This window comes from Ahaetulla prasina, chromosome 3 (genome assembly GCF_028640845.1).
Source record: "Ahaetulla prasina isolate Xishuangbanna chromosome 3, ASM2864084v1, whole genome shotgun sequence".
Lineage (NCBI taxonomy): Eukaryota > Metazoa > Chordata > Lepidosauria > Squamata > Colubridae > Ahaetulla > Ahaetulla prasina.
In genome coordinates this window covers 100,575,452-100,601,205 of record NC_080541.1, presented here as the reverse complement: position 1 = coordinate 100,601,205, position 25,754 = coordinate 100,575,452, and the positions used below count along the sequence as shown (strand labels likewise).

The 25,754-nt window shown below is 36.9% G+C and overlaps 1 protein-coding gene across 3 annotated transcripts in view; it reads right to left on the bottom strand.

Moving 5' to 3' along the window:
* Nucleotides 1-24,847, bottom strand: part of GALNT12 (polypeptide N-acetylgalactosaminyltransferase 12) — a 39,478-nt gene extending 14,631 nt beyond the window's left edge. The window contains exons 1-5 of one of the 3 annotated variants that reach the window (XM_058177374.1): nt 24,111-24,847; nt 21,893-22,062; nt 20,009-20,198; nt 14,903-15,088; nt 250-367 (exon numbers count right to left, since the gene is read on the bottom strand). In XM_058177374.1, coding sequence (XP_058033357.1) covers nt 250-367; nt 14,903-15,088; nt 20,009-20,198; nt 21,893-22,062; nt 24,111-24,487 — 1,041 coding nt within the window. In that variant the 5' untranslated portion in view covers nt 24,488-24,847. Of the gene's footprint in view, nt 1-249; nt 368-14,902; nt 15,089-20,008; nt 20,199-21,892; nt 22,063-23,786; nt 23,964-24,110 lie in introns of those variants that run through there. The other 2 variants (XM_058177373.1, XM_058177375.1) reach the window with 2 other exon arrangements.
* Nucleotides 24,848-25,754: the final 907 nt, after the last annotated feature.

Here is a 25,754-nt window from a genome sequence, read left to right as displayed (position 1 = left end):
ACTTAGACTTAAATACCGCTTCATAGCCCTCTCTAAGCAGTTTTACAGAGTCAGCATATTGCCCCCAACAATCTGGGTCCTCATTTTACTGAACTCAGAAGGATGGAAGGCTGAATCAACCTTGAGCCTGGTGAGATTCAATCTGCCAAACTGCTGGCAGCCGGTGATCAGCAGAAGTAGCCTGCTACTTCTAACCACTGCGCCACTGTGACTCAAGATCCTAGCAAGACTCCCAAAATCATTACTTACCCGAAATGAAAATTCAAGGTTTTCCCCTCCCCAGACTTCCATTCCTGTGTCGTATGAGCCAAGATAGTTAAAATAATTCTTGTTCACAGCAAAGAGTCCACCAGCCATAGTTGGAGATCTAACAGAGGAAAACAACTCCAGAATTAATTGACAAACCAAATCTTCTTACTAAGTTAGTATCACATGTGAATCCACGTATAAATATCATCCTTAGCAGTATAATATGAAGAATACATCTATTTAACAAAATTTGGCTTCCGGTTTGGCTCCGCTTCGGTGATGGCGGTCTTTTTTAGACCGCTAACCCCGTAGTCTGTAGAGCTGCCAGGACAGCGCAAATCAGCTGTCCAGCAGCTTGAAAATCTCCCCCTCGGGCAAAGAGAGAGAGTGTCGTGTCCCACTCCTCCGCTGACGGCCGGGTCAGGGAAATCCGAATCAGGCTTGCCTCTGCAGCTCTGCCCAAAGTCCTAGCAAAGTCCTCAGAGCAGGCAGGAGACCAGTAAGTGACTTCAGCAAGATAAGTTCGACTTTGCCTGACTCAGAGACTGCCAGAAAGCAGATCCTTTATATAGGCCATGGGGTGTGGCTCCATGACTCAGCACTCATTAAGGCCTGCCCCTCCCTTCCTTCTGTTGCCTCCGCCTATCCAATCTTCTGATGCGAGGGTCACTCCAATCAGCTGTTGGAAGTAAACTTTCCTTAGGCTCACATGCTGTGGAGGAGGGGGAGGGGTCTAGCTGCTCCGTTTGCCTGGGCATGGAGCCAGGGCTGGGGCCGGGGGATGCTCCCTCCTCTGCAGCCTGCTTGGGCATGGAGCCAGGGCTGGGACCGGGAGGTGCCCCCTCCTCTGCAGCTTGTCTGGGCATGGAGCCAGAACTGGGGCCGGGAGGCATACATTCCTCCGTGTTCGGGAGCAGATAAGCAGACCCCGGCTGCGGTGAGAGCGGACAAGACACAACAGAGAGATGAAGTTGAGCCACCCAGAGAAGCCCCAGAAAAGTTTCTGGAGGCTTGAGGGGAGTGCTCCTTCTAAAGCCTGAAAGAAGCTCCGGACTCGGAGGGCATCTGCCTTTTGGCAGAAAAAAACATAGCGTCCAATCTCCGCGGCAGAAATGGATTTGTGATGGATTGTAACGCGGATAGAGCGGAAACTGGAGTTCTAGCATTTGTTTGCAAGAAGCCTGCAAGCCCCTAATAGAGGATACATTTGTTGCGAAGATAGGAGAGAAGAAAGCAAATGGTGTTTTGTGGAATACAAGCAAATGGTGATTTGTGTATTGGAAATGAAAGTGTGGAACTAGGAGATATACAAGAAGATACTGACTAAATGGAAGAAATGAGAATTTTATGATTTATATTTCTTCTTCTTCTTTGGGATTATAGTGATTTAGAAGAAAAGTCTTTTGAATCTTTCCTTTTTAACTCCTTTTTGTTACTGGGTAGGTTATATATTTTAAAAAATGGCTTTTAAGCAAATAGTACCAAAAGCCACTAAAAACTTTGAAATTTCTTCAGTTCAGATATGAAAATTAAAAGAAGACATCAAAGAGGAATTAAGAAATTTTTTACAGGAGTTTCTGGAGACTCGTTTTTCAGAAATAGATCAAAAATTTGATGAAATAGAGAAAGAGATGTTGGATTTTAAGGAAGTGGTGGAAGAGCAGAAGAGGGCAATGAAAATGGTAAAGGATGCAATTTCACAAATATTAAGGTCTTGTATTCAGATGGAGGATAGTTTGGAAGAACTTAATAAAGTTAATTTAGAGTTGCAAAGGAAAATAGAGGAAATTCAAAAGAATCAAAACAATTGGAACTTAGATAATAAGATGGAAGATATACAGGCAAAGGTAGATAGGGCAGATGAAGAAAGAGTAATATTACAATATAGATTAATGGAATATGCCATAAGAGTGAGGGGGTTGAAGGAAAGTAGGAAGGAAAATTTAAAAGAGATTTTTCCGCAAGCTTTTGCTCAGATAAAGGGTGTGGAGCCAGAAGACTTTGAGATTAATATTGAAAGAATTTATCATGTTAATTCTTGGTGGGCAAGACAAAATAGATTACCGAGGGATGTGGTTATTTATTTTACAACTAAAAAAGTTAGGTATGAAATCTTGCAACCCTTTTATAAAAATAAATTTCAAATATTGGGACAAGATATAAAAATGATGAAGGAAATTCCTCCTAAAATGTTAAGAAAGAGAAGAGAATTTGCTTTTTTAGTGGATGAGTTTAAGAAACATCAGATATATTTTAGATGGGAAGTTCCAATGGGTTTGTCAGTGAATTTTAGAGGTAGAAAGTATTTTCTTAGTAATGAAAGCAAGACATTTCTATATTAATGTTTTAAAGAGTGGGAATCCTTTGTTGTTAGATGCTAAGTTAACTGGTTTGGAGATGATGGAAAATAGAATAGGAGAGCGGAGGAATGTGAATATGATGATTATGGTTAATTTCTAGAATTGATTTGTTTAGGATATAAATTATAGGATTTTTGTTATTTGTTATTTGTAAGGTATAAACCTATGGGATGATACCATTTAATGGTGAAGGATGGAAAGTAAAATTTATGAATTTAGATAATGTGGATGTAATGATGTTAATTGTTTACTGTTATATTGTGGATGTAACTTAAATGATTATTCATTTTAATTGATACTCTTTGGATATAAGTTTATAGACAGCAAAAGTTATGAAGTTAAGTTGGAAATATTGTATCTGAGAGACTTTATTTGTAATGATATTTGACTGATGGAGTAATAGTGGAAGATTGGACATTAAATGTTATGACAATTGAAGAAATATATAAGTGATGAAAATTTGAGCTCGAGAAGATGGACTGTAATTTAAGAAATGGACTTATGAAATTTGAAGGAATATACAAGTGGAGAAAATTTGAATTTGAGAAGATGGACTAATTTTAAAAATGGACTGTAAGAAGAAGTAATATGTGAAGGGAAGATTGTATTGGTATTGTTCCTTTTCTTTTTTCTTATTCTTTCTTATCTCTTTATTTTTATTGTGAGGGGATTTAAAGTTTTAGAGAGGGGTGGGAGTTTATGTATATTTTGTATATTTTAGCTTGTGATTGTTGATCATAATACCCGGTATTTGCTGTGGGAAGTCCGGGGGGGAAGGGGGGAGGAGGGGAGAGGGGGGAAAAATGATACATGGATTGGTTATTAATGCACAGTAATGATTGAAGATATTAAATTAAAATTTGAAATGATATTGGAGCTACCCGACTGCCATTTCAGAAATAAAGGGAGAGAGGAGTAGTAGGAGGGAAGAAAATAGGTAGGAAAGAGATGAGAAGGAGGAGGGGAATAAGAAGGTTAGAAAGGGTGGAAGAAGGGAGGAGTGGAGAAGGAGGAGAGGAAGTAGTAAAGTGAAGGAGATGAAGGAGGGGAAAGTAGTAGAGGGTAGAGGGAGGTTGTGAAGAAAGGAAGTGGCTGTCGGGCAGGCCGAATCAGCAATAAATAAAAATTAATGATTAATGATGGATAACAGATTGTACATAAATATGATGTTGGAAAATGGAAATAAAAATTTTTTATATTAAATTTTTTTTTAAAAAATTGCTCTGTAGCTCAGAATGAAATAACAAATGCTGTAGTCAAATTTTACTCAGAAAACAGGAAGGAAGCCAGACAAGACAAACTTTGGTCAAAAATCATTGTGAAATCCCTTTGCAGCAAGATGGTCAGGAAATTAATGAATTAATTAAAGTAAATAAGAAACACAATGCTAGAATTGTTTAGCAAGCTTTGATTTATTTTTCAATTAGTAAATCTAAATTGTTTAATATTTGAAATCAATAAAGCAAAAGTGAAGAAACTGTGACCTTCAAAATATTGCTGAACATCTCCTAGCATCCTGAGATATTGTAAAGATTAAAAGCCAATACAAACCACACAAAATACAACATTTTTTTAAAAAAAATTGTGAGAAAGAAAAAAGAAAAGACAAAGAAAGAAGTAAGTAACTTCCTCCTTTATGCTAACAAGTAAAAACAATTTTAGTTAATTTAGCACCGTCTCTAAATAGCACATAATCTCTCTTTTTCCCCGAGCTCATTTAGTAACTAAAAAAACCCCAGAATCAAAATGCTTCATCAATTATTCCTAGTTGGCAAAAAAATATAATTAATTTCTTTATTTAGCCTTGGTCGAAAAAGCTAACCTTGTATTCCTTCTCTAGGTTTTTAAAAATGTTCTGTAACTCCTTCAAAAAAAAGTACTGGAGCTAGCTTGCTATTCATCCTGTTTCAAGAAAAAGTCTTTCAAATCTTTAAAAATATATTCTATAATTTCATTGCAACATGCTCTGTCCATTTTGTCAATAAATTCATCCACTGTCATGAAGCTTAGTGAAAAAATGAAAAACTTGTAATAAAGATTTCAGCTCCATTTTTTTATCCTTATCCTTTGACTCCTCCAATGTTCAAGTATCACCATATTCCCATGAGAAAATTTCTTATTAATTCAAGGTGACAATTCCAAATCCCTTTGGCCAGGGGTGAAATGTAAAATTTGTTACTATCGGTTCTGTGGGCATGGCTTGGTGGGGGGGTAATGTGACTGGGTGGGCATGGCCAACTTTTTTTTTTTTTTACTTTTAAAAGCATTGTTTCTACAACCTCTTCGGCCAAAGAGGTTATTAAAAAATGCTTTTAAAAGCCTTTGATGATCAGGCAACTCAGCTGGGATCACCAGAGGAGCCTTTTAAAAGCATTTTTTTACAACCTCTTTGGCCAAAGAGGTTGTAGAAAAAATGCTTTTAAAAGGTTCTGACAATCCCAGCTGAGCTGTGCGATCTCCAGAGGCTTTTTTTTAACTTTTAAAAGCATTTTTTCAGCCAAAGAAAAAATGCTTTTAAAAGTTAAAAAAAAACCCTCTGATGATCGCGTGGCTCAGCTGGGCATGAGGGGGCCCCAGAAATTTTTGCTACCGGTTCTGTGGGCATGGCCAACTTTTTTTTTTACTTTTAAAAGCCTTTGATGATCAGGCAACTCAGCTGGGATCACCAGAGGAGCCTTTTAAAAGCATTTTTCAGCCAAAGAAAAATGCTTTTAAAAGCATTGTTCTACAACCTCTTCAGCCAAAGAAAAAATGCTTTTAAAAGTTAAAAAAAAAAACCTCTGATGATCGCGTGGCTCAGCTGGGCATGAGGGGGCCCCAGAAATTTTTGCTACCGGTTCTCTGAACCACACGCCGCCATCGCTACTGGATGGAGCAACCCGGTCCATTTCACCCCTGCCTTTGGCTCCTAAATCTGTTAACTTTTCTAAAATCTATATACTAAGAACCCTTTACCTATATAGTCAAAAAGGTCATATTTCAAACCTTTTAAAATAAAATTCATATCATTATCCTCAAAGGCAGAGGAACTCACTGATAGAGAAAAACCTTGCCAGTCTGAAAGGTCTTAATATTATTATTTTTATAATATGCAATAAAATAATAATAATGCAAGAGTGCTTAAGAAATGGGGTTTGGGTAAAACTGAAAAAGTTATCTGTAAAAAGCTGCTTTGTGAATGTGAGCTTCATGAAATCCCAAATTCCAGTCATTCCATTCATAAACTGACCATAAAATGACAATATCCAGAATCTATTCACAAGGAGCAGTTGTCCAGAAGTCACATGGATACTTTTTACAGTCTCTCCTTCTGGAGAAGTTTCATTAGTCCAGATCCAGCATTCAGCCACAATTTCTTAGCAAACATTGTTCTACTAATAAGCAGTGTGTCAGCTCACCATGGCTGCCATAGGAAGTCTTCACATACTGACTAGATTTTTGTGGGTGCAGTAGCTCAGTAACAATCAAAAGACTACAATTTATTAATCCATTGTCAAATTACATCAGCCTGCCCCATTAGATCTGGGAGAGAAGGCATGTTGTAGCTACCATTCACCATTGGTGAATATCAGGAAAAGTGAATATATTAAAATTCCAATATTCCTCCAAGCAAATTAGGAGAAAGTAAACACGGCATTTTCATGGGCAATTAATAAGCAGTAACATGATAGCAATGATTTGGCAGGCTTTGGTAAAAGTGCAACTAGAAATGCATATCTTAAATTACAAGTTAAATGAAGCAGACACACATTAAAAAGAGAAAACGTACAGAAAACTGAAGAAGGAACAGTCATACTATGTGAAGTATATGAATTAATTTATTACTTATTTATATTCCCATTCCTCGGAAAAAGTCTTTCTTAAAACTATTTTCTGTAAAAGAACAATGTTTCCTTGAGAAGTTAAAGATTTTAAAGATTTTACCCCTCACCAAAATGAGATTACCCCACTCCACTCATGCCAGCAGAAGAGGTCTGCTACAGACTACATCTGCTAAAGAATTTTGGCACTGGGGTCAAGAAGTCTTTTTCTCAGAGGTCCCAACTCCATGGAACATACTACCACTAGAAGTGAGAACTGTTCTCACTCTTTTGGCCTTCTGGGAGAGTATTAAAACTTGCTTTTGTGGGTTGGCTTGGGGTCACAAGGAGGATGCTCACCACTGGAGGTGGTTGGAGGGATGAGAAGACCTTAACCCTGTTCCGTTTTCTTGCTTCTGGTTTCTTGCATAACTTAAAATTTTAAATGTGTGAACTTTAAAAAAATTTAATTGCTTTTGTGTTTATTTTTTTATGTTCTATAAGCAGCTCAAAGTTGTCCTATCAGAATATGGGGGACATATAAATTTAATAAATAAATAATGCAGTACTGAAAGACAATATGCTTTCAATTTAAACAACAGCTAAAGCCGTCTACCTTTTTCTTCAACATTTATTTTTGAAAATGAATTTTCAGCACTCACTGCAACCAAAACTAAATATCCAAACAGGCAGAAGTTGAGTATTATGCTGACTCTGACTTTAACAAAAGTTACAATTGTTCATGAAATATATCATTATGAGCAAGCTCAGACATCCCATTAAAATTTATAATTGATGTGTTAACTATTCAGCAACTATTCAGCAATTATCATTCCTACTATAAATTATAATCAGTGCATAATTTGTGTAATTTATTATAAACCTCATAATTTATACCACAAGAGATAAAGTACTGTACTGTCAAGCAATAGATTGTATTGTATATATATGGATTATCCATTCTTATTACCAACCACTAAAATAATCATTTGTTTTCATGATTGCACATAAAGTTATGGTTTTTTTATTTTATAGAAATTTATGGTATACGTTTTTAATAAAGCTACAAAGTAATTTTTACAAAAGCTTTATGAAGTTAAATGGAATTAGAATGCTTCAATGTGCATATTATGAGTTAGTGGGAAACTTAACCTACAATCTTATTAGACTTATGAATCATATTAATCATACAAGGAAAAAAGACGAAAATAGTATTTTATGTACCTTTTAAAAAAGACACAATGAGGATAAAAAAATAGGAGAACGAATAAATCTGTTTTATTTTGATCTTTGCAAAAATTGAAAGCAGACTTGAACATCAGTCCCAGTGAGATCTTGAAATGCTATCAAGATTACAGAAATTTACAAATCATATGAAGAAAGTTAAAGCAATAATTATGTTCAAATAGGATTTGGATGGAAAATCTGTTATGCTTTTGATGTTGCTGAACTACAACTCTCCACAGCCCTACAAAGCAGGGTCAATGGTTAGGAATGAAGAAAGATGCATTACTTTTCTGCTTCTATGGACTCCCCAAGCCTGCCATTCTTTCTATATGAAATATTTGGCAATTCTTCATACAGTCTTCATTTATTTTGAACTCAAGACCCTTTTTGGAAGTCAGAAATGTTCCAAAATTCTAGCCTAACTTTTATTGCTAATTATTCTGTCTGTTTTAGCCTTAATTTTTAAAAATCTTAATTGTCAACCACAAGCTAGCTTTTGCTTATTACCCATTATTTCTCCAAAAAGACAGTTAATGAATATGTATAATGCAATGATATAATATGTAAGTCTAGATAACATTTTGAGTTCATTTAAACTGAAACACAAATCAGTTTATTGATCAGCGAGAGAGTTGAAGGCAAGAGGGGAAGGACTGCAGGTCCTCATCATAATCCTATCAACAGAAGAAACCCTATCTGAAGCTGCCTCAAAGGTGCTTTTTCAAGAGGCAACTGGACTTTCTTATTTTTCACTGAAGATATTTTACTTCTCCAAGAAGTTTCTTCAGCTCTGACTGAAGAAGCTTCTTGAATGAGAAGTGAAACATCTTCAAAGAAAAACAAGGAAGCACAGTTGCCTCTTGAAAAAACATCTTTGGGACACCATGATCTGGGATGACTGAGAATCTCCATAGACACATATTTGAAGCAGCTACATTATTCTAGCCACTATCTAAAAACTGCTTTATTTAACATCCTTTGTGGCTAACACTTTCACTATCTTATTACTCCTTGTAACTTTCCTCAGTCTGAGATTTTCTTGTTTTGGGTAGAAGGACTATTAACTTGTTCCCTGCAAATGGCATAAGTTATATAATTTAAGAACAAGAATATGTTAATAAATAATAAAAATAATACCACAGGCTTTTTGAAGTCTGCTGGCATTACCTTATTCACAGAGTGGGGCAGACACCCTCCTACTCTCTTGTTCTCTAAAGGAAACAGGAAGGGCGGAAGTACAAAGCACAAGGGCAGTGAGTCAGTCTCTCTCAGACTAGCCCATCTCAGAGGGTTATTGTTGCAGGGAAAATAGGAGGCATTGTGTATGTTGCCTTGAAGTCTACATAAAACAAAGGCAAGATATAAATCTAATTTAAAAAATGCTAGAAAGTATCCTATCTACATCAATATCCACAGACAAGAAGGGTGTCACATAGCATCTTATCAGACCCTGCCCATGAAGTAACTTTTTGGGCAAAATATCGCATTGAATGGTTGCAGTGGCCAAACAAAAAAAATCACACAACTTAATTCTTTCAAAAAGGGAGCTTATCATCCTGACCATCCATAGACAAGACAGCCTACCAATGGAATAAGGAAGAAGTAAAGCCACTTTTCCTGCCCTACTGCCATATCTAGGCGTGAATGTGGGTGTGCCTTTGTCCTGTCAAGTTTGCTTTTCATCTTGTTGCCTCAACATCCCAGCATATCCATTTACTGCTTTTGGGGGGGGGGATCTGCACTGTGGATCTGTACAAATCAAGGGGCACACCCACGCATACACACACATAATATTTAAGAGAAATACAATGTTTGTGTTGTGTCTTGTCCGCTCTCACCGCAGCTGGGGTCTGCTTATCTGCTCCCGAACACGGAGGAATGTATGCCTCCTGGCCCCAGTTCTGGCTCCATGCCCAGACAAGCTGCAGAGGAGGGGGCACCTCCCGGTCCCAGCCCTGGCTCCATGCCCAAGCAGGCTGCAGAGGAGGGAGCATCCCCCGGCCCCAGCCCTGGCTCCATGCCCAGGCAAACGGAGCAGCTAGACCCCTCCCCCTCCTCCACAGCATGTGAGCCTGAGGAAAGTTTACTTCCAACAACAGCTGATTGGAGTGACCCTCGCATCAGAAGATTGGATAGGCGGAGGCAACAGAAGGAAGGGAGGGGCAGGCCTTAATGAGTGCTGAATCATGGAGCCACACCCCATGGCCTATATAAAGGATCTGCTTTCTGGCAGTCTCTGAGTCAGGCAAAGTCGAACTTATCTTGCTGAAGTCACTTACTGGTCTCCTGCCTGCTCTGAGGACTTTGCTAGGACTTTGGGCAGAGCTGCAGAGGCAAGCCTGATTCGGATTTCCCTGACCCGGCCGTCAGCGGAGGAGTGGGACACGACAGTTTGAAACTTTGTAGCTAGAATCTATTTGAATTACGACATTGATAGAACAAAAAGAAACTGAGACAAAATTTGAACAAAATATTTAAAAGGTTTATCTTTGCTGCTATTTAATTTTTATCAATGCTGTTTCCTATACTGTTAAATATTTTATTTACAATTATGTGGTTACACAGCATTATTCTTCAAAAATTATTAATGTTCCTCACCAGGTTGGAGCATGTAAGCAATTCAGCTGCAGAATATATTCCGCAGAAACACCTTACCTGAAAAATAATATTTCTAGTCCCATAAAGTGTTATCTCTTCCCATTCCTTAAGTTATTCAAGGAAAACATCTATTTAATTATTAATCTGCTTCTGAATAAGATTGGCAAAAATCCAGTCTTCCAAAGGCTGTAAATGTGCCAACAGTTTTAGATTAAGAAACACCCCACTTCTATTCCTTTAAAGTTATATTCTATTCACTGAAACAAGGAGAGATTTTGGATAGGAAATGAAAAGTCATTTAAGATTAATCAGTAAAATATAGCTCAAAAACTGACAATTTTGTCACATCTAAGATTAAATTTCTATGTATTCCTACTTAATTACAGAAGTGCATTTATCTTTAAGCTATAACATTGTGAGAGGTAGGATACCTTACAGAATTATCCATTTGTTGTTTTACAAATAATTTCTGATTATAGACATTTTTTTAAAAAAACAGAGTCAAAGACTTCTCTCAGTCAAGGGCTACAATTGTTTTCTCTATTTTGGGGAACCTCAAAGTTCAGAAATAGACATGGAAGTGAAAGGGCAATGTTACAAGTGGAAGACGAACTTCAGTTTTTGGCTTTTGTTTTGCTTAGGTTTATAATGGTGTAATAGTAGGGGGAATGACCTGGGGAGACAGGAAGAAGAGTTGCATAATAAACAACTGTAAAAGATATCTCAGTCTCTCAAAAAGAAGCCTGGGAAATGTTTTAGAAGAAGTCCTTTATAGTTTTCTGGCAAATAAAAGGAAAATATAGAATGAATACTTTCAAGCATGCAAGATTCTAATAATATAACCTTACAATAAAGATAGCATTAGTATTCATTGGTGTGCTTCTTGCCCGAGAGAGCTGACAGGTAGGTTCTGGATGAAGTTCTATTTTTATTTATTTTATGAAATTTGAACAAAGAACTTCTGTGAACTTCTGGGAGCTCATAGGTGCCACAAAAATAAGGCTGGGGCCACATATAATAGCCCATCTCTAATCTATAAGAAGTGAACCCTAATACATTTTGCTTTTGACTCATATATTTTACACCTAGAAGCCACACATTTTGAGTAACACTTTTACTTGTATTTAACTAGATCTATTAAACCAAGCAGTTGTAGAAAATGATACCTAAGTTTTAGACTTAAAATTATATTTTTCTGTCTATAACTGTGATGGTGAACCTATGGCATGCGTACCAGAGGTGGCACGCACAGCCCTCTCTGTTGGCACACGCGCTGTTGCCCCAGGTCAGATCTTCGTGACATTTCTTTCATGAGCTTCTGTTTCCCTGCAAATGACAAAACAGAAACTCATGAAAGAAAAAGATCTTCCCTCTTGCACACTGCTAATGTTGGGATGCCCCGACTCCCGCCAGCCAGCTGGTTTTCGGGTCTCTGCTGTTCGTACACATTCATGCCTGCGTGCACCTTTCTGTTTGGGCATGCACGCACATGCAGTTTGGGCACTCAGTGTCTAAAAGGTTCACCATCACTGGTCTACAATATAGGCTTAATTACTTTTCACGTTATTGACCTATTTCATAAATAAACTATATTTTTAAAGCATGAAAGAAAATAAATTATTTTCTATAAGCTGTACTGATGCTGCAGGAAAAAAACCCTATGCATTCAAATAAGGTGAACTAAAGAAGGGCAAAATTAAATTAGAGCTTATCAGCAGTAAGCAATTATTAACAGAACAGTGTTCAGGCACAAAAATTGTGTACTGTTATCCTCCCAACAAGGAAATACCATTTTAAAAACTAATTTTACAAATTATTTTACAATGAGTTTTAATCTTCAGTTACCAATGTTTGATTAGGATAATTTGATTGATTTTAACAACTTTTATTACTAAAATTTACAAGAACTTCCTACTATCTCTATATACATATGAAATTCCACGAATGACAATGTTTGGAGCAAGGCTACCTTTCTCCTTTATGTTTCCAGAAATGTCTGAAAAAAAACTGACAGAACATTTGTTAACTAACCTGTCACATAAACTGAAAAGTTAGGCTGTTTAATCATTAGTAGATCTGTTCATAGATAAGTGTCCCAAAATACCTTTGCAAACCTCTGAAAACTATTTTTGTTCAATTTAATTCTAAACCTCAGGGAAAATACTGTTATGCAACAATACAAAAAGAGTAAAACATAGCTGCTACCCCCAGGAATTGGCTTAAAAGAAAGAATTCCAATCAGTCATGTCAAGCAGTTATTTTTTCCAATAAATTGTTCAAAGTCTCATAAGTCTTTAGTTGACTGAAGGGAGCGTAGAGCTTTTACTCAATTCCATTGAATGCTGCATACATTCAATTACCAACTATATTGGGGTGAATAAATTGAAATTAAATAATAAAGTTTTACTGCTGGTTAGCAGGAAACTGTGGGTTGAAACTGGGATTCAGCTTGCTTTGCATAGTAACTTCACTCCCTTAAAAAAAAAAAAATTGAGAAGTAAATTTTTCCTGAGATTTAAACCCAATTCTGCAAGGCCCTGACAGGATTGTAAGACAAAATTGGCAAAGAAAATATAATATAATCAAGCCGTACACTTCCTTTATTTTTATACCTCAGTTTTATTTTTGTTTCCATCCTCTATCTCTCCCATTCTTTGTCTGTCTACTTGCAATAATAAGTATTCTTATTGGGCTGAATTTAACCAAATTACAATCCTTTATTATTACAGTGTTGGTTTGTACTAGCAGCACAAAAATGCCTGCAAAAAACTCTTATCCAGGGATCCCAGAAACAGAGAAGAGGGATGATAGGGTAAATATTGTAGGAAGGGACTCCCAGACCTGGGTTACCACTGTGATAGATAACTTGCTTCTTACATGTAGCTTAATCATTTTTACATAAAGACAAAAGTAGGCCATAGGACAAAAAGACAGCTATTAATTTAACAAATAGATTTATACTGTATACTGTTTTGTCAATTCCACAAAATGTGGCACAGAAGCACATTTTTCTACTCAGTGATTTTGACAAATATCCTTTCTTCAAAACAGACTACATGCTATTGACTATCTTTCTAGCCACATAATATATTACATATGTTAAGATGTAAGATGGGATACGTCCATTCATATCCCCATTTTTAGTAAACATTCTACCTAGGGTTACAAATTCACCTTCTTGTTTTTTGTCAAGGCATATACAGTTGCATCAGTTCAAGGAACTAACAATTCTACAGGTAAAGTAAGTCATTTTATATGCTAGTATTGTGAGAAAATAAAGAATCTTAAAAACTGAAAGATGAATTTCCAACTCATTCATTGGTGAATTCATTAAGGCAGAGTCTCTTGGAAGATTCTGAATTGTTTCTTTTCAGATTTCTCCAGGTTTACTGAGAACCCACTTTAGCTGATGAATACTTTACAATGTTGAATGCAAACACCAATTGTCATGAGAAATTTAGTCTTGTGATTAAACGATCCTAGCTAAAGAGTTCTGCAATCACCTGGAAACGCAACATCAAAGGGCTGAAAATCTTTAGCCTATAGGATGGTTTCTCCAAAATCTAATATCTTATGGGCATTGGTATCTTGATAGACCCTGGCATGAACGCAATAGATGTGTCAGAGGTGAATTATACTCCTGAGTCTGAAGACTGAACATTTCATCAGCTGAGAACATTGAATAGAACAGAACAGGAGCTGAGGGACTTAGACCAGGAACAGAACAGATCAGACTTGAAAGAAAGAAATGCAGAAACTGAAAGATCATGTCCTGAGGGAAAAGTTGCTGAAGTCACTCTTAGCATCAGGAGACTACTGGAAAGCAAATGTGATCAGAATACAAATGCTCTCACCAAAGCAAGATGAGGCAGAGAACTATACAATAAACATGAAGCAGGGAAAGGAATCTTTGTAAAGTTGTTTCTCATGAGAAAGTGTTCTGGTCTACAAAGTGTTCAGCATGGGTTCTATATTTGTTTCAAATGGGAAGAGGAATAAGAATGTAAAGGAAAGGATTTTTGTAGGAAATTCCAAAAAGAACGAGGCAGAGGAAACCAGCCTGTTGAACCAGATATAGTAAGAAAATTGCCTAATTAATTAATTTCAGATTTTTTCTCTTTTAAGTAATAGTTAAAAAGCTGTATTATTCTGGTTTGTCACACAGTCTGTCAGATGTTTAAACTGGATTTTTAGCCACCTGTCAAATTATTTCCAAGGACTTGGGATAGGTAATTGTTGTTGTTTGATGGTATTAAAAGTATTGTCGCAAGATGTAAGCTGTTCCAAATAAAGCTGCCTTTTGCAATTGACTTTTGTAATTTTATCAATGCCGATGGTCTTCAAGTGGCACTCCAGATGTTTGGGGATTGCACCCGAAGTGCCTATTACTACTGGTATTAATAGCAGTACTGCAGCAACTAAACTGAATAGAATAGAATAGAATAGAATAGAATAGAATAGAATAGAATAGAATAGAATAGAATAGAATAGAATAGAATTTTTTATTGGATACACAAGGAACTTGTCTTGGTGCATATGCTTTCAGAGTACATAAAAGAAAAGATACATTCATCAAGAATCTAGCATGACAGTATTGAATTTGATCATTATTCATCCCAACAGGTTTATCAAAATATAATCTCAGATGGAACTCAAAATCAATCTAACCTGATAACATCAGTCTTGGATCTTCTGTGTTGCTGCTCCCGTTCTGGTACCACATGCCACGTAAAGACCAGTCTCCAGTCAAACCCACCAATCTGCGGCTCTCCAGCATTTCCCAAGAATTCAAAGGTGTTCCAGTCAATTACATCAATCACAGGACAAACGACAGCTGATGGTTCTTCTTTAATTCTATGCACGTTTACAAAGAAATATTGTTTGTATCCTGATGGTAGAAACTAAACATGTTGAATAGATCATAGAAGACCATTAGCACAAGAATACTTTTTCTACAGTAGTTTTCAGTTTTTCAAACTTTTATAGACATTTTACAATATTTTCCTAATAATTAAAGAAGTACCTAACCAATTTCTATCTTCAAAGTAACTAGTATAAAGATGTTTATGTCTGAAATGTGCATTTGGACTGCATTCTCAAAATTTCCACCCAGCATAGTTCCAAACAGATTTGGAGGACTCCAAGTTGGGAAAGACTAACATACAACAAGAAAGGTTAATGCTTTGTATATTTTATTTTTATGTCTCATGTGCATTTTCTGCATATACATTTTCTGGGCCCCACTTCTGACAGTCTTTCAGAAGGCCCTAAATACTTGCTTTTGCCATCAGGCCTGGGGAACCCAGGGTGCAAGGGAGCCCATCAATGACTTGTTTAATCGTGTCACCAGGAGGATGGGTCATTGAGGGGTTTTTTTGGGGGGGTTGTTAATTTTTTTTCTATATTGTGTTTTTATTGATTGTAAGCTGCCTAGAGTCGTCATGAGCAGGTAGACAGCTTTATAAATTTAATAAATAAATAAATAAAATTATCTCAACTTTCCAAGTATATTTTCTAAGTAATCAAAGATATTGATGAAAAACCTCTCAATTGGGTTGCTCAGATAAGGTACAAAGATTTTAAAATCAGCTGAGCATATGGAGCCTCACAGCCTGCAGGAAAAACTAAGGAAAGAGATGAAAAATGTTTACCTTTATACCTTCACATGCAATGATATTAATAAATGTGAAGAATCACTAAATATTACCTTCCATACACTATTATAATGAGTTTAACTTCAGTGCTGTTGCAAAGAGGCAAACAAGCATACTTGTGCATATTTTTTTTTAGTCAAAATTCAATAAACCTCTCCTTTTATTTGTCTGCTGATATCATCAGATCAGTAAAAAACTTTCAACTATCTCCTCTCTAAACTCTTCTACTTTACAGTTTACCCAAAGCATCTTGCTCCATAACCTGAGAGACTGGTTCTACTCTAATTTAATACAATTATGTATGTGTAACTAATAAATTCCAGCAATAAGTTTGCATAATTAAAGAAGTGTTAAATGGCTTAAACAAAGGACAACAAACCATCAGCAAATGTACAAAATGCCTGCAGGAAAGCAACAAGCAGAAAACTTGTAACATGTTCTGTAAAAGGAAGATAACATAATATACTTCTGCTGGTGATCTTTTTAGATTTAATCAACCGATCATACCTATTTTCCTCCTTCTGAATCCTACATAAGGTAGCCAATGTGGCCAAGAGAACAACTTATTAATATTTTAAATTTTAGACGCAAAAATAATGTGGAATATTATTTCTCACTGACTATTGCCTCTCTTCATCAGAATAATCAAGATAAATTTTAAAAAATGAAATTTCTTATTTCATTCAACCAATCATTCATTTGGAAGATAAGACCTTTATGTTATGGATTATTCATTTGCTTTGTAGTAAATGAACTTATTAATAACTTACAGAAACAAATAGAAACAAAAGTGGAAGGAAACACATTACTCAGCTTTTGTCTGAATAATATACATTTATTGTGATATTGATAATCATCTTCAAGAAAAGAAGAAAAAGATAAAAGTTTGGAGCAGATAAAACGAAGCCAAGCTGAAGAATAATAGAACTTTCATCAATCCTAGCATTCACAAGCACAAAGAGACTCATGTTACTCACTCTCCAGTCCAAGCAACTTCAAGAGTTCAGTGGCCACTCCTTCTGACGGTACCTGTCAGTGAAATGGCCATGCTCCCAGCAAGGTGCAGACTAACTGCCAAACAACCACAGATAAAAGATGAAGGACACAAAGGAGGAAAAAGAAGATGAAGTCAGAGATGGTGAAGAAAGAAGACCAAGAGAACTTGTATTTGATTAAAATTATTCAAACAGTTATACTGGATTAAAATGATGCAACTAGAATACAAAAATCTGGAGCAGAATCTACGTAAGGACATATTGGTTATCTTTTTATTTTTTTCCCCTCTTAATTTCTACCTAGAGAACTGAAAGCAGCAAGCACAATTATTTCTAACATCAAGGTCATGTTATATATCAAGGAATCATTTGCTTCTTGATCATTTTATTTTATTCAAAGTCAACACTATCGTACAACCTCCTTCCAGCTTTTCATTTCTAATCCCAGCACATTTTGTACAAGAAGTCCATTAAAACAATAAGTCAATACATCCTGTCATTCCTAATTCCTCCTCAAGCTTGCAGTCAATTCACTTAAGTGAAGTTTGCATTGAAGGAGCAACAACAACCAAAAAACAGGCATTTGGACCAAACAGATACTTGCATGGCACAAATCACCAAGTTGCACTGTAGACACTATGAAATTGGCCCGCCAGGACTCTGTAGCCCACAAAATATCCAGCCATGATATTACATCTACTCTTCATCTTATACTCCTGCAAAGAGAACATTAGGGTTGCACAATGCAGGAGCCCTATTCAAGGCCTTTCTAAAATTCTGAAACATCACATCTCAGGAACATGGTTATGGGAAGGACAAATGAAGTCTTCAAAAAGTTGTTACTTCAAATATCTAGATGCCCTAGAAACACAGTCTTCCAGGATTTGCTTGCACCTCTTGTTTCTTATCAGGAGAAGCAAGAGCTCAACACCATCAGTCTAAGAGAACTACTGCTTCAAAACCACTGAGGAGATTTCTCAGGGGCAGTTTATAGGATATTAGAAGGCAGAGTTTTGGGGAAAGTATCTGAAGCGTAATTTGGATCCTGAGCACACAGGAAGTTCTCAATTATGACGCATTGCTTAGTGTTTAAAGTTATAATGGACCCAATAAAGATGCAGGTAGTCCTTGAAGTTATAACAAGTTGTTAAGTGAACTAATAATTCACCATAGGACAGTTTTGCCAAAAACTGGAGTAAATGCCTGTTTTCAGGATAACTGTCGTGAAGTAGTCACCTGACCATGGGACTCTACAAACGACCATAAATGTGGGCTGGCTGCTGAGTGCCTGAAGTGGCCTGTGTTTACAGGCATTTGCAGCAGCATGTGATCCCATGATTGCGAATTAGAATGGCTTTTGTCAGAAACCAGCATTTATTTCCAATTTTCAGCAAAGATGCCCATTGTGGACAATGGGGTCACTTAATAACCACAATGTTTACTTAACAATCGCACTATTTGCTAAGCAACTACCACAAAAAAATAAAAATAAAATCAGGTGTGGTCATGTGATGGCCCACTTAATGACCATGATAACTTGCAAATGTAATTTTGGGCTCAATTATGATTGTAAGTCGAGGATTATCTGTACACAGTGATGCAATCATTTATTGCTTGTAGGAAATGGATATTATTACTATAGTTTAACAATTTACTATTTAATACAAATATATGGAATCTGTAGTTTTAGAAACCATAACTGGTAATATATGAATTATTCCTGTTGGTAGGGGAATATAAAGAACAAACTTTTAACCTAAATCTTACCCTATACTGCCATCTTGTGGAATATTCACATTATTAAGAATGAGTTATATCTTTGGTTACTTCAAAAAGGTTTTAAATATAAATGTGATAAAATAAACCTCTACTGTATTGCTGTTCACTGCACGGTTCAAACAGGTTAGTTAAATAATTAAACAAAAGTGAAGAATAAGTTAATATATTTTCTTCAAAATATTGCATTTAAGTATTACAATACTATTTAAGAGTAAACATCGCTCAAATAACCATTAAACCAAAATTATGTCATTTGTAATAGCTTACATCATTTATAATGATGTTATTAAACACATTATGCAAACTGACACAAATAACATAAATATAACTTAGCGTATAGTTATGTGCTTTATCTGGGAAACTTTGATAATGTCAAAGAACTTTGCAATAACGTCTTTGTTCTTATTAAATATATTTGAATACAAATGCCTGTTCAGGTTTGCTAAATGGAGAAATATTAAATCAGGAGCCTACAATATCAACTATATGTGTGATTTTATAGTATTTAGAAATTCACTCAAATATTCTATCTGCCTTTTTTTTGAAAATCTCCATTTTTATTGCCACATACTACTAAATCCACAAACCCTTTGTTTTACTTTTTTACTTTTGGGTCATTGAAAAGAATCTCTATTTCATGTTTTTACAATCATGCTGTGACAATATGTAGGAAACTCTGCAAATGTTATAAATATATTTTAATTACTTTTATTAATTATAAATTATTTTAGTAATTATTATCACATATCACATAATCCATTTATTGGCCTTCTCTCCTAAATCCCTTTCTCCCATGACTACTACTCTCACCCTGTCACCTTGACACGTAATGCAAGACTCTCTCCCTTCCTCAATACCAGTAACATATTTTGAAAACATTAGCATAGTATCTGGAGAAGGTATATATTACATAAAAATATATAATCCTATAGCTACTCACTAAAATCATTATAACAGAGGAAACTAAGTTATGCCTCTTTAATTTACACTGTCATAATGATTTCAATAGATTGATTACACCTGAAATATAATATTACAATGTCATTTATTTATTGATAAATTCAGATTTATTTAATGTTTCAAGTCTTTATTTTGGTGCCCATCCTATTTTTCTTCACCATACATTTATTATTCTCATATAAGTAATTTAAAAACTAGTATCATTTATTATAAGAAAGTCTAATGAAAATAAACATCAAGATCCTTGCACTCTAACAATATATTCTACATTTTAGAGATAATGAAGAAAAGTGTAAAATACAAGGCATTCACTTAGCTGTCACAGTCTAAAAAAACCAACACAAATTATCAAATGCTTCTAATTTTGGAATATGATATTTATTTACCTTTCTAATAATGGTTCAAGCCACTCTTCATGGCATTCACAATGGCAATCGAGAAATGTAAGAACATCTCCTCTTGCTACTGAAGCTCCCAGAAGCCTTGCGCGAACCAGCCCTTCTCTTTTATTTGCTCTGATAAGCCGTACCTTGCGCAAATTCGCCAGATAATTTTCCAAAGCTTCCTTTAAATGGTCTATTGCAAAGAAGTAAGAACTGTTAACCGTTAAATCTAAGGAATTTATAGTAAATGGGCCACGCACATACCTTTTTTTTTTACATTTACCGATAGTTGCATCTGAGCAGAGATAGACAGGCAAACAGCTTCTGACAGAAACTCAACTGAAAAAACTTGCCTTGAATGTTCACTTACAGTGGTAGATTCAAAACATAGTGTCCTTGAATCACCAAGCCCTCAGAATGGTTTTCTCACGTGTTCTGAGTCTCAAAGAAAATGTTCATGTTCTAAAGCATTTTGATGTTGGAACTTACTCTATAATGGTCAAAATAACTAGACCATTCAGTGTCTTTTGGCTGTGATTGGCCTGTTCTTTATGACAGCCATTTCCATCATTATCAACCACCAATTTAAGATATGATGAGGGTCAAGTTAGAAAGCTTAGCTCTCTCTCAACCAACGTATACACATTTTCACTTGCATTCTCTGCATATCAGATCTCTGAAAAGTACTATTCTGAAATTTAGCAAATTACTTTCAGGTATCCATCAATATAGCATTTTCTTCTTTTTAATAATTATATAGTTTTATAAATGCACTTTCCAATACATGTACACCAAGAATGAACAATTTACCACATGCAAAAACAAAAAATTATACAAGTAAAGTCATATAAAGAGCCAGTTCGGTGTAATGATTAAGCTACCAGGTGAGATATTGAAAGTTCTAGTCCTGTCCTAGGCACAAAGCCAGGTTGGGCCAATCACACACCCTCAGCCCTAGGAAGCAGCAATTGCAAACCACATCTTAAAATCTGCAGGAACTTGTCCCAGCAGTCATCAAAAGTCAAAAATGTACTTGAAGGCACCAAAACAAAAAAACAAACCATGCACACATAAATATATTTTAAAAACTGTAATTGTAACTATATCCCAAATTCACCTGATTTTCTAAGATTTTAAAAGTGGAAAGTAAGCTTTCAATATTGACCAGTCCATGATTTTTTTCCCCAAATAAAGTGACATTTCTAATTAAGAGTATACAATTGGATTTCAGAGAAATGTGATTTAGGATTTTTTGAGTGTAATATTTATTTCTTGTGAATTCCCAGTGCTGCAACGTTCTTTCAGCCTGGTATTCAGATAACTGTTCACAAGCCTGATTGGTAAATTGTTTAATTCTTGTGTTGAGCACATATGTAACAAGGTATTATTTTAAATGGACGGAAAATTAATATCATGGCATACAGTTGAAGTAGTACATCATTGAATCTTAAAATAATTTGCAATAATATTATGGAAGGCTACATTAAAGGTAAGTCATTTACAATATATCTCAATAAAAATCCATTTTATATATAAATATTTAATTTTAATAATATACTATCAATTTTGATTCCAATATATAATAATTAGCATACTTTAGGAAATTATAACTTGTTTCTTCAGACTTACATTCTTTATGATGATAAAGCTGTTGTTCTTATTATCAGACAGATTTTTTTAATTTAATGAGTTAGCTAAATTGGTTTATGCTGTTGAAGAAGTATAGAAAACTATGTTGGCTTTCTGTTCAGTTTACTTATTATTTTAATAATATATTGTACAATAAAACAATATCTTTCCTATTAATGCTAATGTTGTTAATATTTTTTTCTTTCACTAGAAATCCTATGCCAGCATAGAGTCTGGAGAAATACCTGCTGAGCTTACCTTTATCACTATAATCATCTACAAGGATAATTTCTTCTAGAAGAATATCAGGAGATGTCTCAAGAACACTATGAACTGTTCTCAGAAGCGTTGACCAGGCTTCATTATAAAAAGCTATTATAACAGAAGTCTTTGGCAAGTTGTAATAATTATATTTTTTCTCTTTACATCTGTAAGAAAAGCACACTGTATTACAATAATTTAAAATCAGGCTATTGATCAGCAATTAATACAGCTCTGAAGCATACGTGCAAAAATGTATTGTGTGTAGAAGTTGTTTCACTAACTAAAAATTTCATTTTATATACATATTTATCCATATGGAAACAAATATCAACTCCTTAAAGAGTACAGTACTTGTGCACCCTACGGGTGATATGTTTTCTTCAATTTCAGGTCTTCTATAAGAAACCCACCATATTAGAAACAAGCCCACCTTCCTCACCAAAATGTTCCTGATATTATAAAATTACACTAGTTTGTCTTAAAGTATAGGAATTATACCTATTTATAGCCAAACAGAGACTCAGAAGTCGCATTCCAGTTCTACAACAGAATAATATACGATTTCTATATGAACATGTTCCATATAAAAGTAGCAGTGTACTGTACACTCACAGGAAGAAAAGTGATATGGTTAATTAGTTTTCTAAAAGAAATCTTAAATCCTGCTATTAGAAGGTTTTGAAAAGAAAAAACAGAGCCAAATATAACGAATTATTACCAGTGTTTCTATGTATGATGTAGGATATTTTCTTTGAAACACTGACACTGCAAAACTGCAAAAGCAATTAGCAGTACAGGATGTGGAAACAACTCATTCAGACTTCATCTATTTAGGCTGATACTCTTTAAATGTCCAACTAGAAAGTCCTATCAAAAACCACTACGAAAGCTGGGTGAAATCAGTCAAGAACAAGAACATGACTCTAAGCACATTTATCCAACAGTCAGTCTCATGGATTCATTAACATACTACTGTTTTGTGTAAACTTAAGTCTACAACTAAGACCATGATGGCGAACCTGTGGCACGTGTAGCCATATTGGTGGGCACATGAGCTCAGCTCTGGCATGCGCCAGCTGATTTTCAGGCCTTCTGGGCCCACCAAAAGTAGGAAAACAGGCTGTTTCCTGCCTCCAGAGGGCCTCGGGAGTGGTGGTGGTGGGAAGGCCCATTTTTTGCTGTCCCCAGGCTCCAGAACATTTCTACGAGTCTGGGGAGGGCGAAAAAGGTCTCCCACCCCAGGCCCTCAAGGGGGCAAAAACAGCCCATTTGCCAACTTCCAGTGGGACCAGAAGGCCCATTTTTTGCTGCCTCCAGCTCCAGAGCCTTTCTAGGAGTCTGGGGAAGGCAAAAATGGCCTTCCCCACCCCCCTTGAGGCCGAAAACGGCCTGTTTGCCAACTTCCTGTCCCAGGGTGGGAGTGGAGAAGGCTGTTTTCACCCTCCCCAGATTCCTAGAAAGGCTCTGGAGCTGGGGACAGCAAAAAACGAGCCACCAGGCCATTGTGTGCCAGGAGCGGGAAGAGTGGGGGGGATTTGCATGTGCATGCACAGGACGCATAAAATTATGGGTCTGGGCACACAAGCAAAATCAATGGGGAAGCTAGATTCATTTAACAACCATGTTACTAACTTAACAACTGCAGTGATTCACTTAACAACTGTGACAAAAAGTCATAAAATGAGGCAAAACTCAAGTTAACTGTCTTGCTTACACACAGAAATGTTGGGCTCAGTTTCTGGTCATAAGACGAAGACTACCTATATAGCTAATTCAGCTCATTTCTAATTTAAATTTGAGATTAACATGTTACATGGATGCATCTTTAATGTTGGTTTAACCTGCTGCGCGAACCCCAGCCAAATATCCCCGAGAATGTGAGATCTACTTTGCAATTCTTGGCTTAATCCGGCGTCGTTGCATTTGAGCGCGCGCTTCAGTTTAGTACATTTGCAAATGCAATCGCGACCTACGAAGACCCGTCTTAGAAATGCCACGCGAGACTCCTCCGGGACCGCTAAAGGAAGTTCCACGAGTTTACTTCTGCGGCATGCCTTGCAACGCGATCGCGGTAAAGTGACACCGCCCCTCTCCTTTGGGCCTCCCTCCCCTCCAGCTAGCTACGCCGGATCCCGCGGAGGGAAGCGTCCTCCCTCTCGCTCTCCCTGGGATCGCGGCTGCGGCGCCTCCTCCGGGTTCCCTCCGCACTCACAGCGGGTTGCGGCGCTCGGGCAAGCGGCGGTGAAGGGAGATGCGGTCGCTCAGGAAGATGTTGATCTGGTGTAGCTGAATGCTCTCCTCCTGAAGCTCTTGCTCGGCCTTGCTTAACTCCAAGCGCGCCGGCCGGCCCATCTCTCCAACCTCGGTCTCTCTGCCCAACGGCGGCTTGTCGTAGACGGGTCTGCGCAATTGTCGCTGGGCTACTTCGGGCGCCAAGGAAGGGGGCGCCGCTCTCCCAGAGGTTTTAGCCGGGTGCCGCGGACCCCACTGCCACAGCAACAACACGCCCGCTACGCCAAGCCCCGAGAAAAGCGCTACCACGAGCGACCATCCTCCTCGGCCGGGCCGGACTCGCCGGCTCCGCCGCATCCCAACTTAGGAAGAAACTTCCTCTCCCAGGCCCTTTGGGGTGCTGCCCGCAAGACAAAACCGTCCGGACAGGCGGGGGCGGACCGAAGCAGCAGTAAAAGTTAGGCAGAGAAGGACCGCCCAGCCGCGGCTGTTTTACCCGGACTAATCGCGGAAGCGACTGCTGGCCTGCTTGCCTCCGGATTCTTGGCTTACAACGTGGCGGGGCAGGGCAGGCATAGAAGCCGTAGCAACAGCGCGGCCTACCTGGGTCCCCTCTCTCCCTTCTCCCGCCAAGGAAGAGAGTCGCCAGAGAGGAAAGCTTGAGGGAGAAAGGAAATCTATATTTTCCTCTGAACTTCAAACTTACCTTCTGGTGAACTTCACTTCCATTGATAGCATAGAAGAGAGGGTTGTGGCTGAATCATTTGGAGGAGGAAAACCATTTTCAGGAATGGGTCAATCCGGGAAAGGTGGTAGCAACCTCCTCCCACTCCTACAGTCAAATTGAGTGGGAGAGGGGTTTTTATGGCTGACAAAAACTTCTCATGATTTCCTCTGTCCTAATGCAACTTTCCAGTAGCACCTGTCTGCACATTTCATGACTGGGTTCACACATTGTTTTGTTGTTGTTAGTATTTATCTAAATGACTGAAAAGCACAAAAATGATGAATTTTAAGTATTGCTTCCTAAATCATTTATCTCAAAGTGATATACAAAATACAGGTATGTATAGCAATAAAGTTGGGGAAGAAGAAAGGAAAGTAGAAGCAACAACAAAATCCAGAAAACACTATAATGAAGAATGAGATTTTTAACAGATATCCAAAAGATGTAACAGAGCAGGCCTTAGGATCATTCCTATGTTGTAGTTTGAATAACTTAAGTACTGACAGCAAGTTGACTCATTTCTTGCAACATATTGTAACCCAAAGTTTACAAAACACTATTTCCCCCATTCACACCAGTCTTATGTATATTCATTATACTGTATTTTTATGCTGTTACATTTATAGTCACAATTCTGAGTTCTCTTAGAACATGCCAGGAAAACATCCTACTTTGCTGCTTATATATGTCCTTATCCACTGTAGTATCCCAGACTGAGGGAGAAGAAGAAAAGTAAATACAAAAACTTCTGTACTTTTTGCAGAACTTGAAGGACTAAATTAAAAAAGCTTCAAGAAAAATGGAGTCATGAATGTAAAAAGAACCAAAGTTGTGCTTTAAAGACAAAAATAAACAGAAATCATCCTGGCAGTTCAAAAAAGAGGAGAAACATATAGA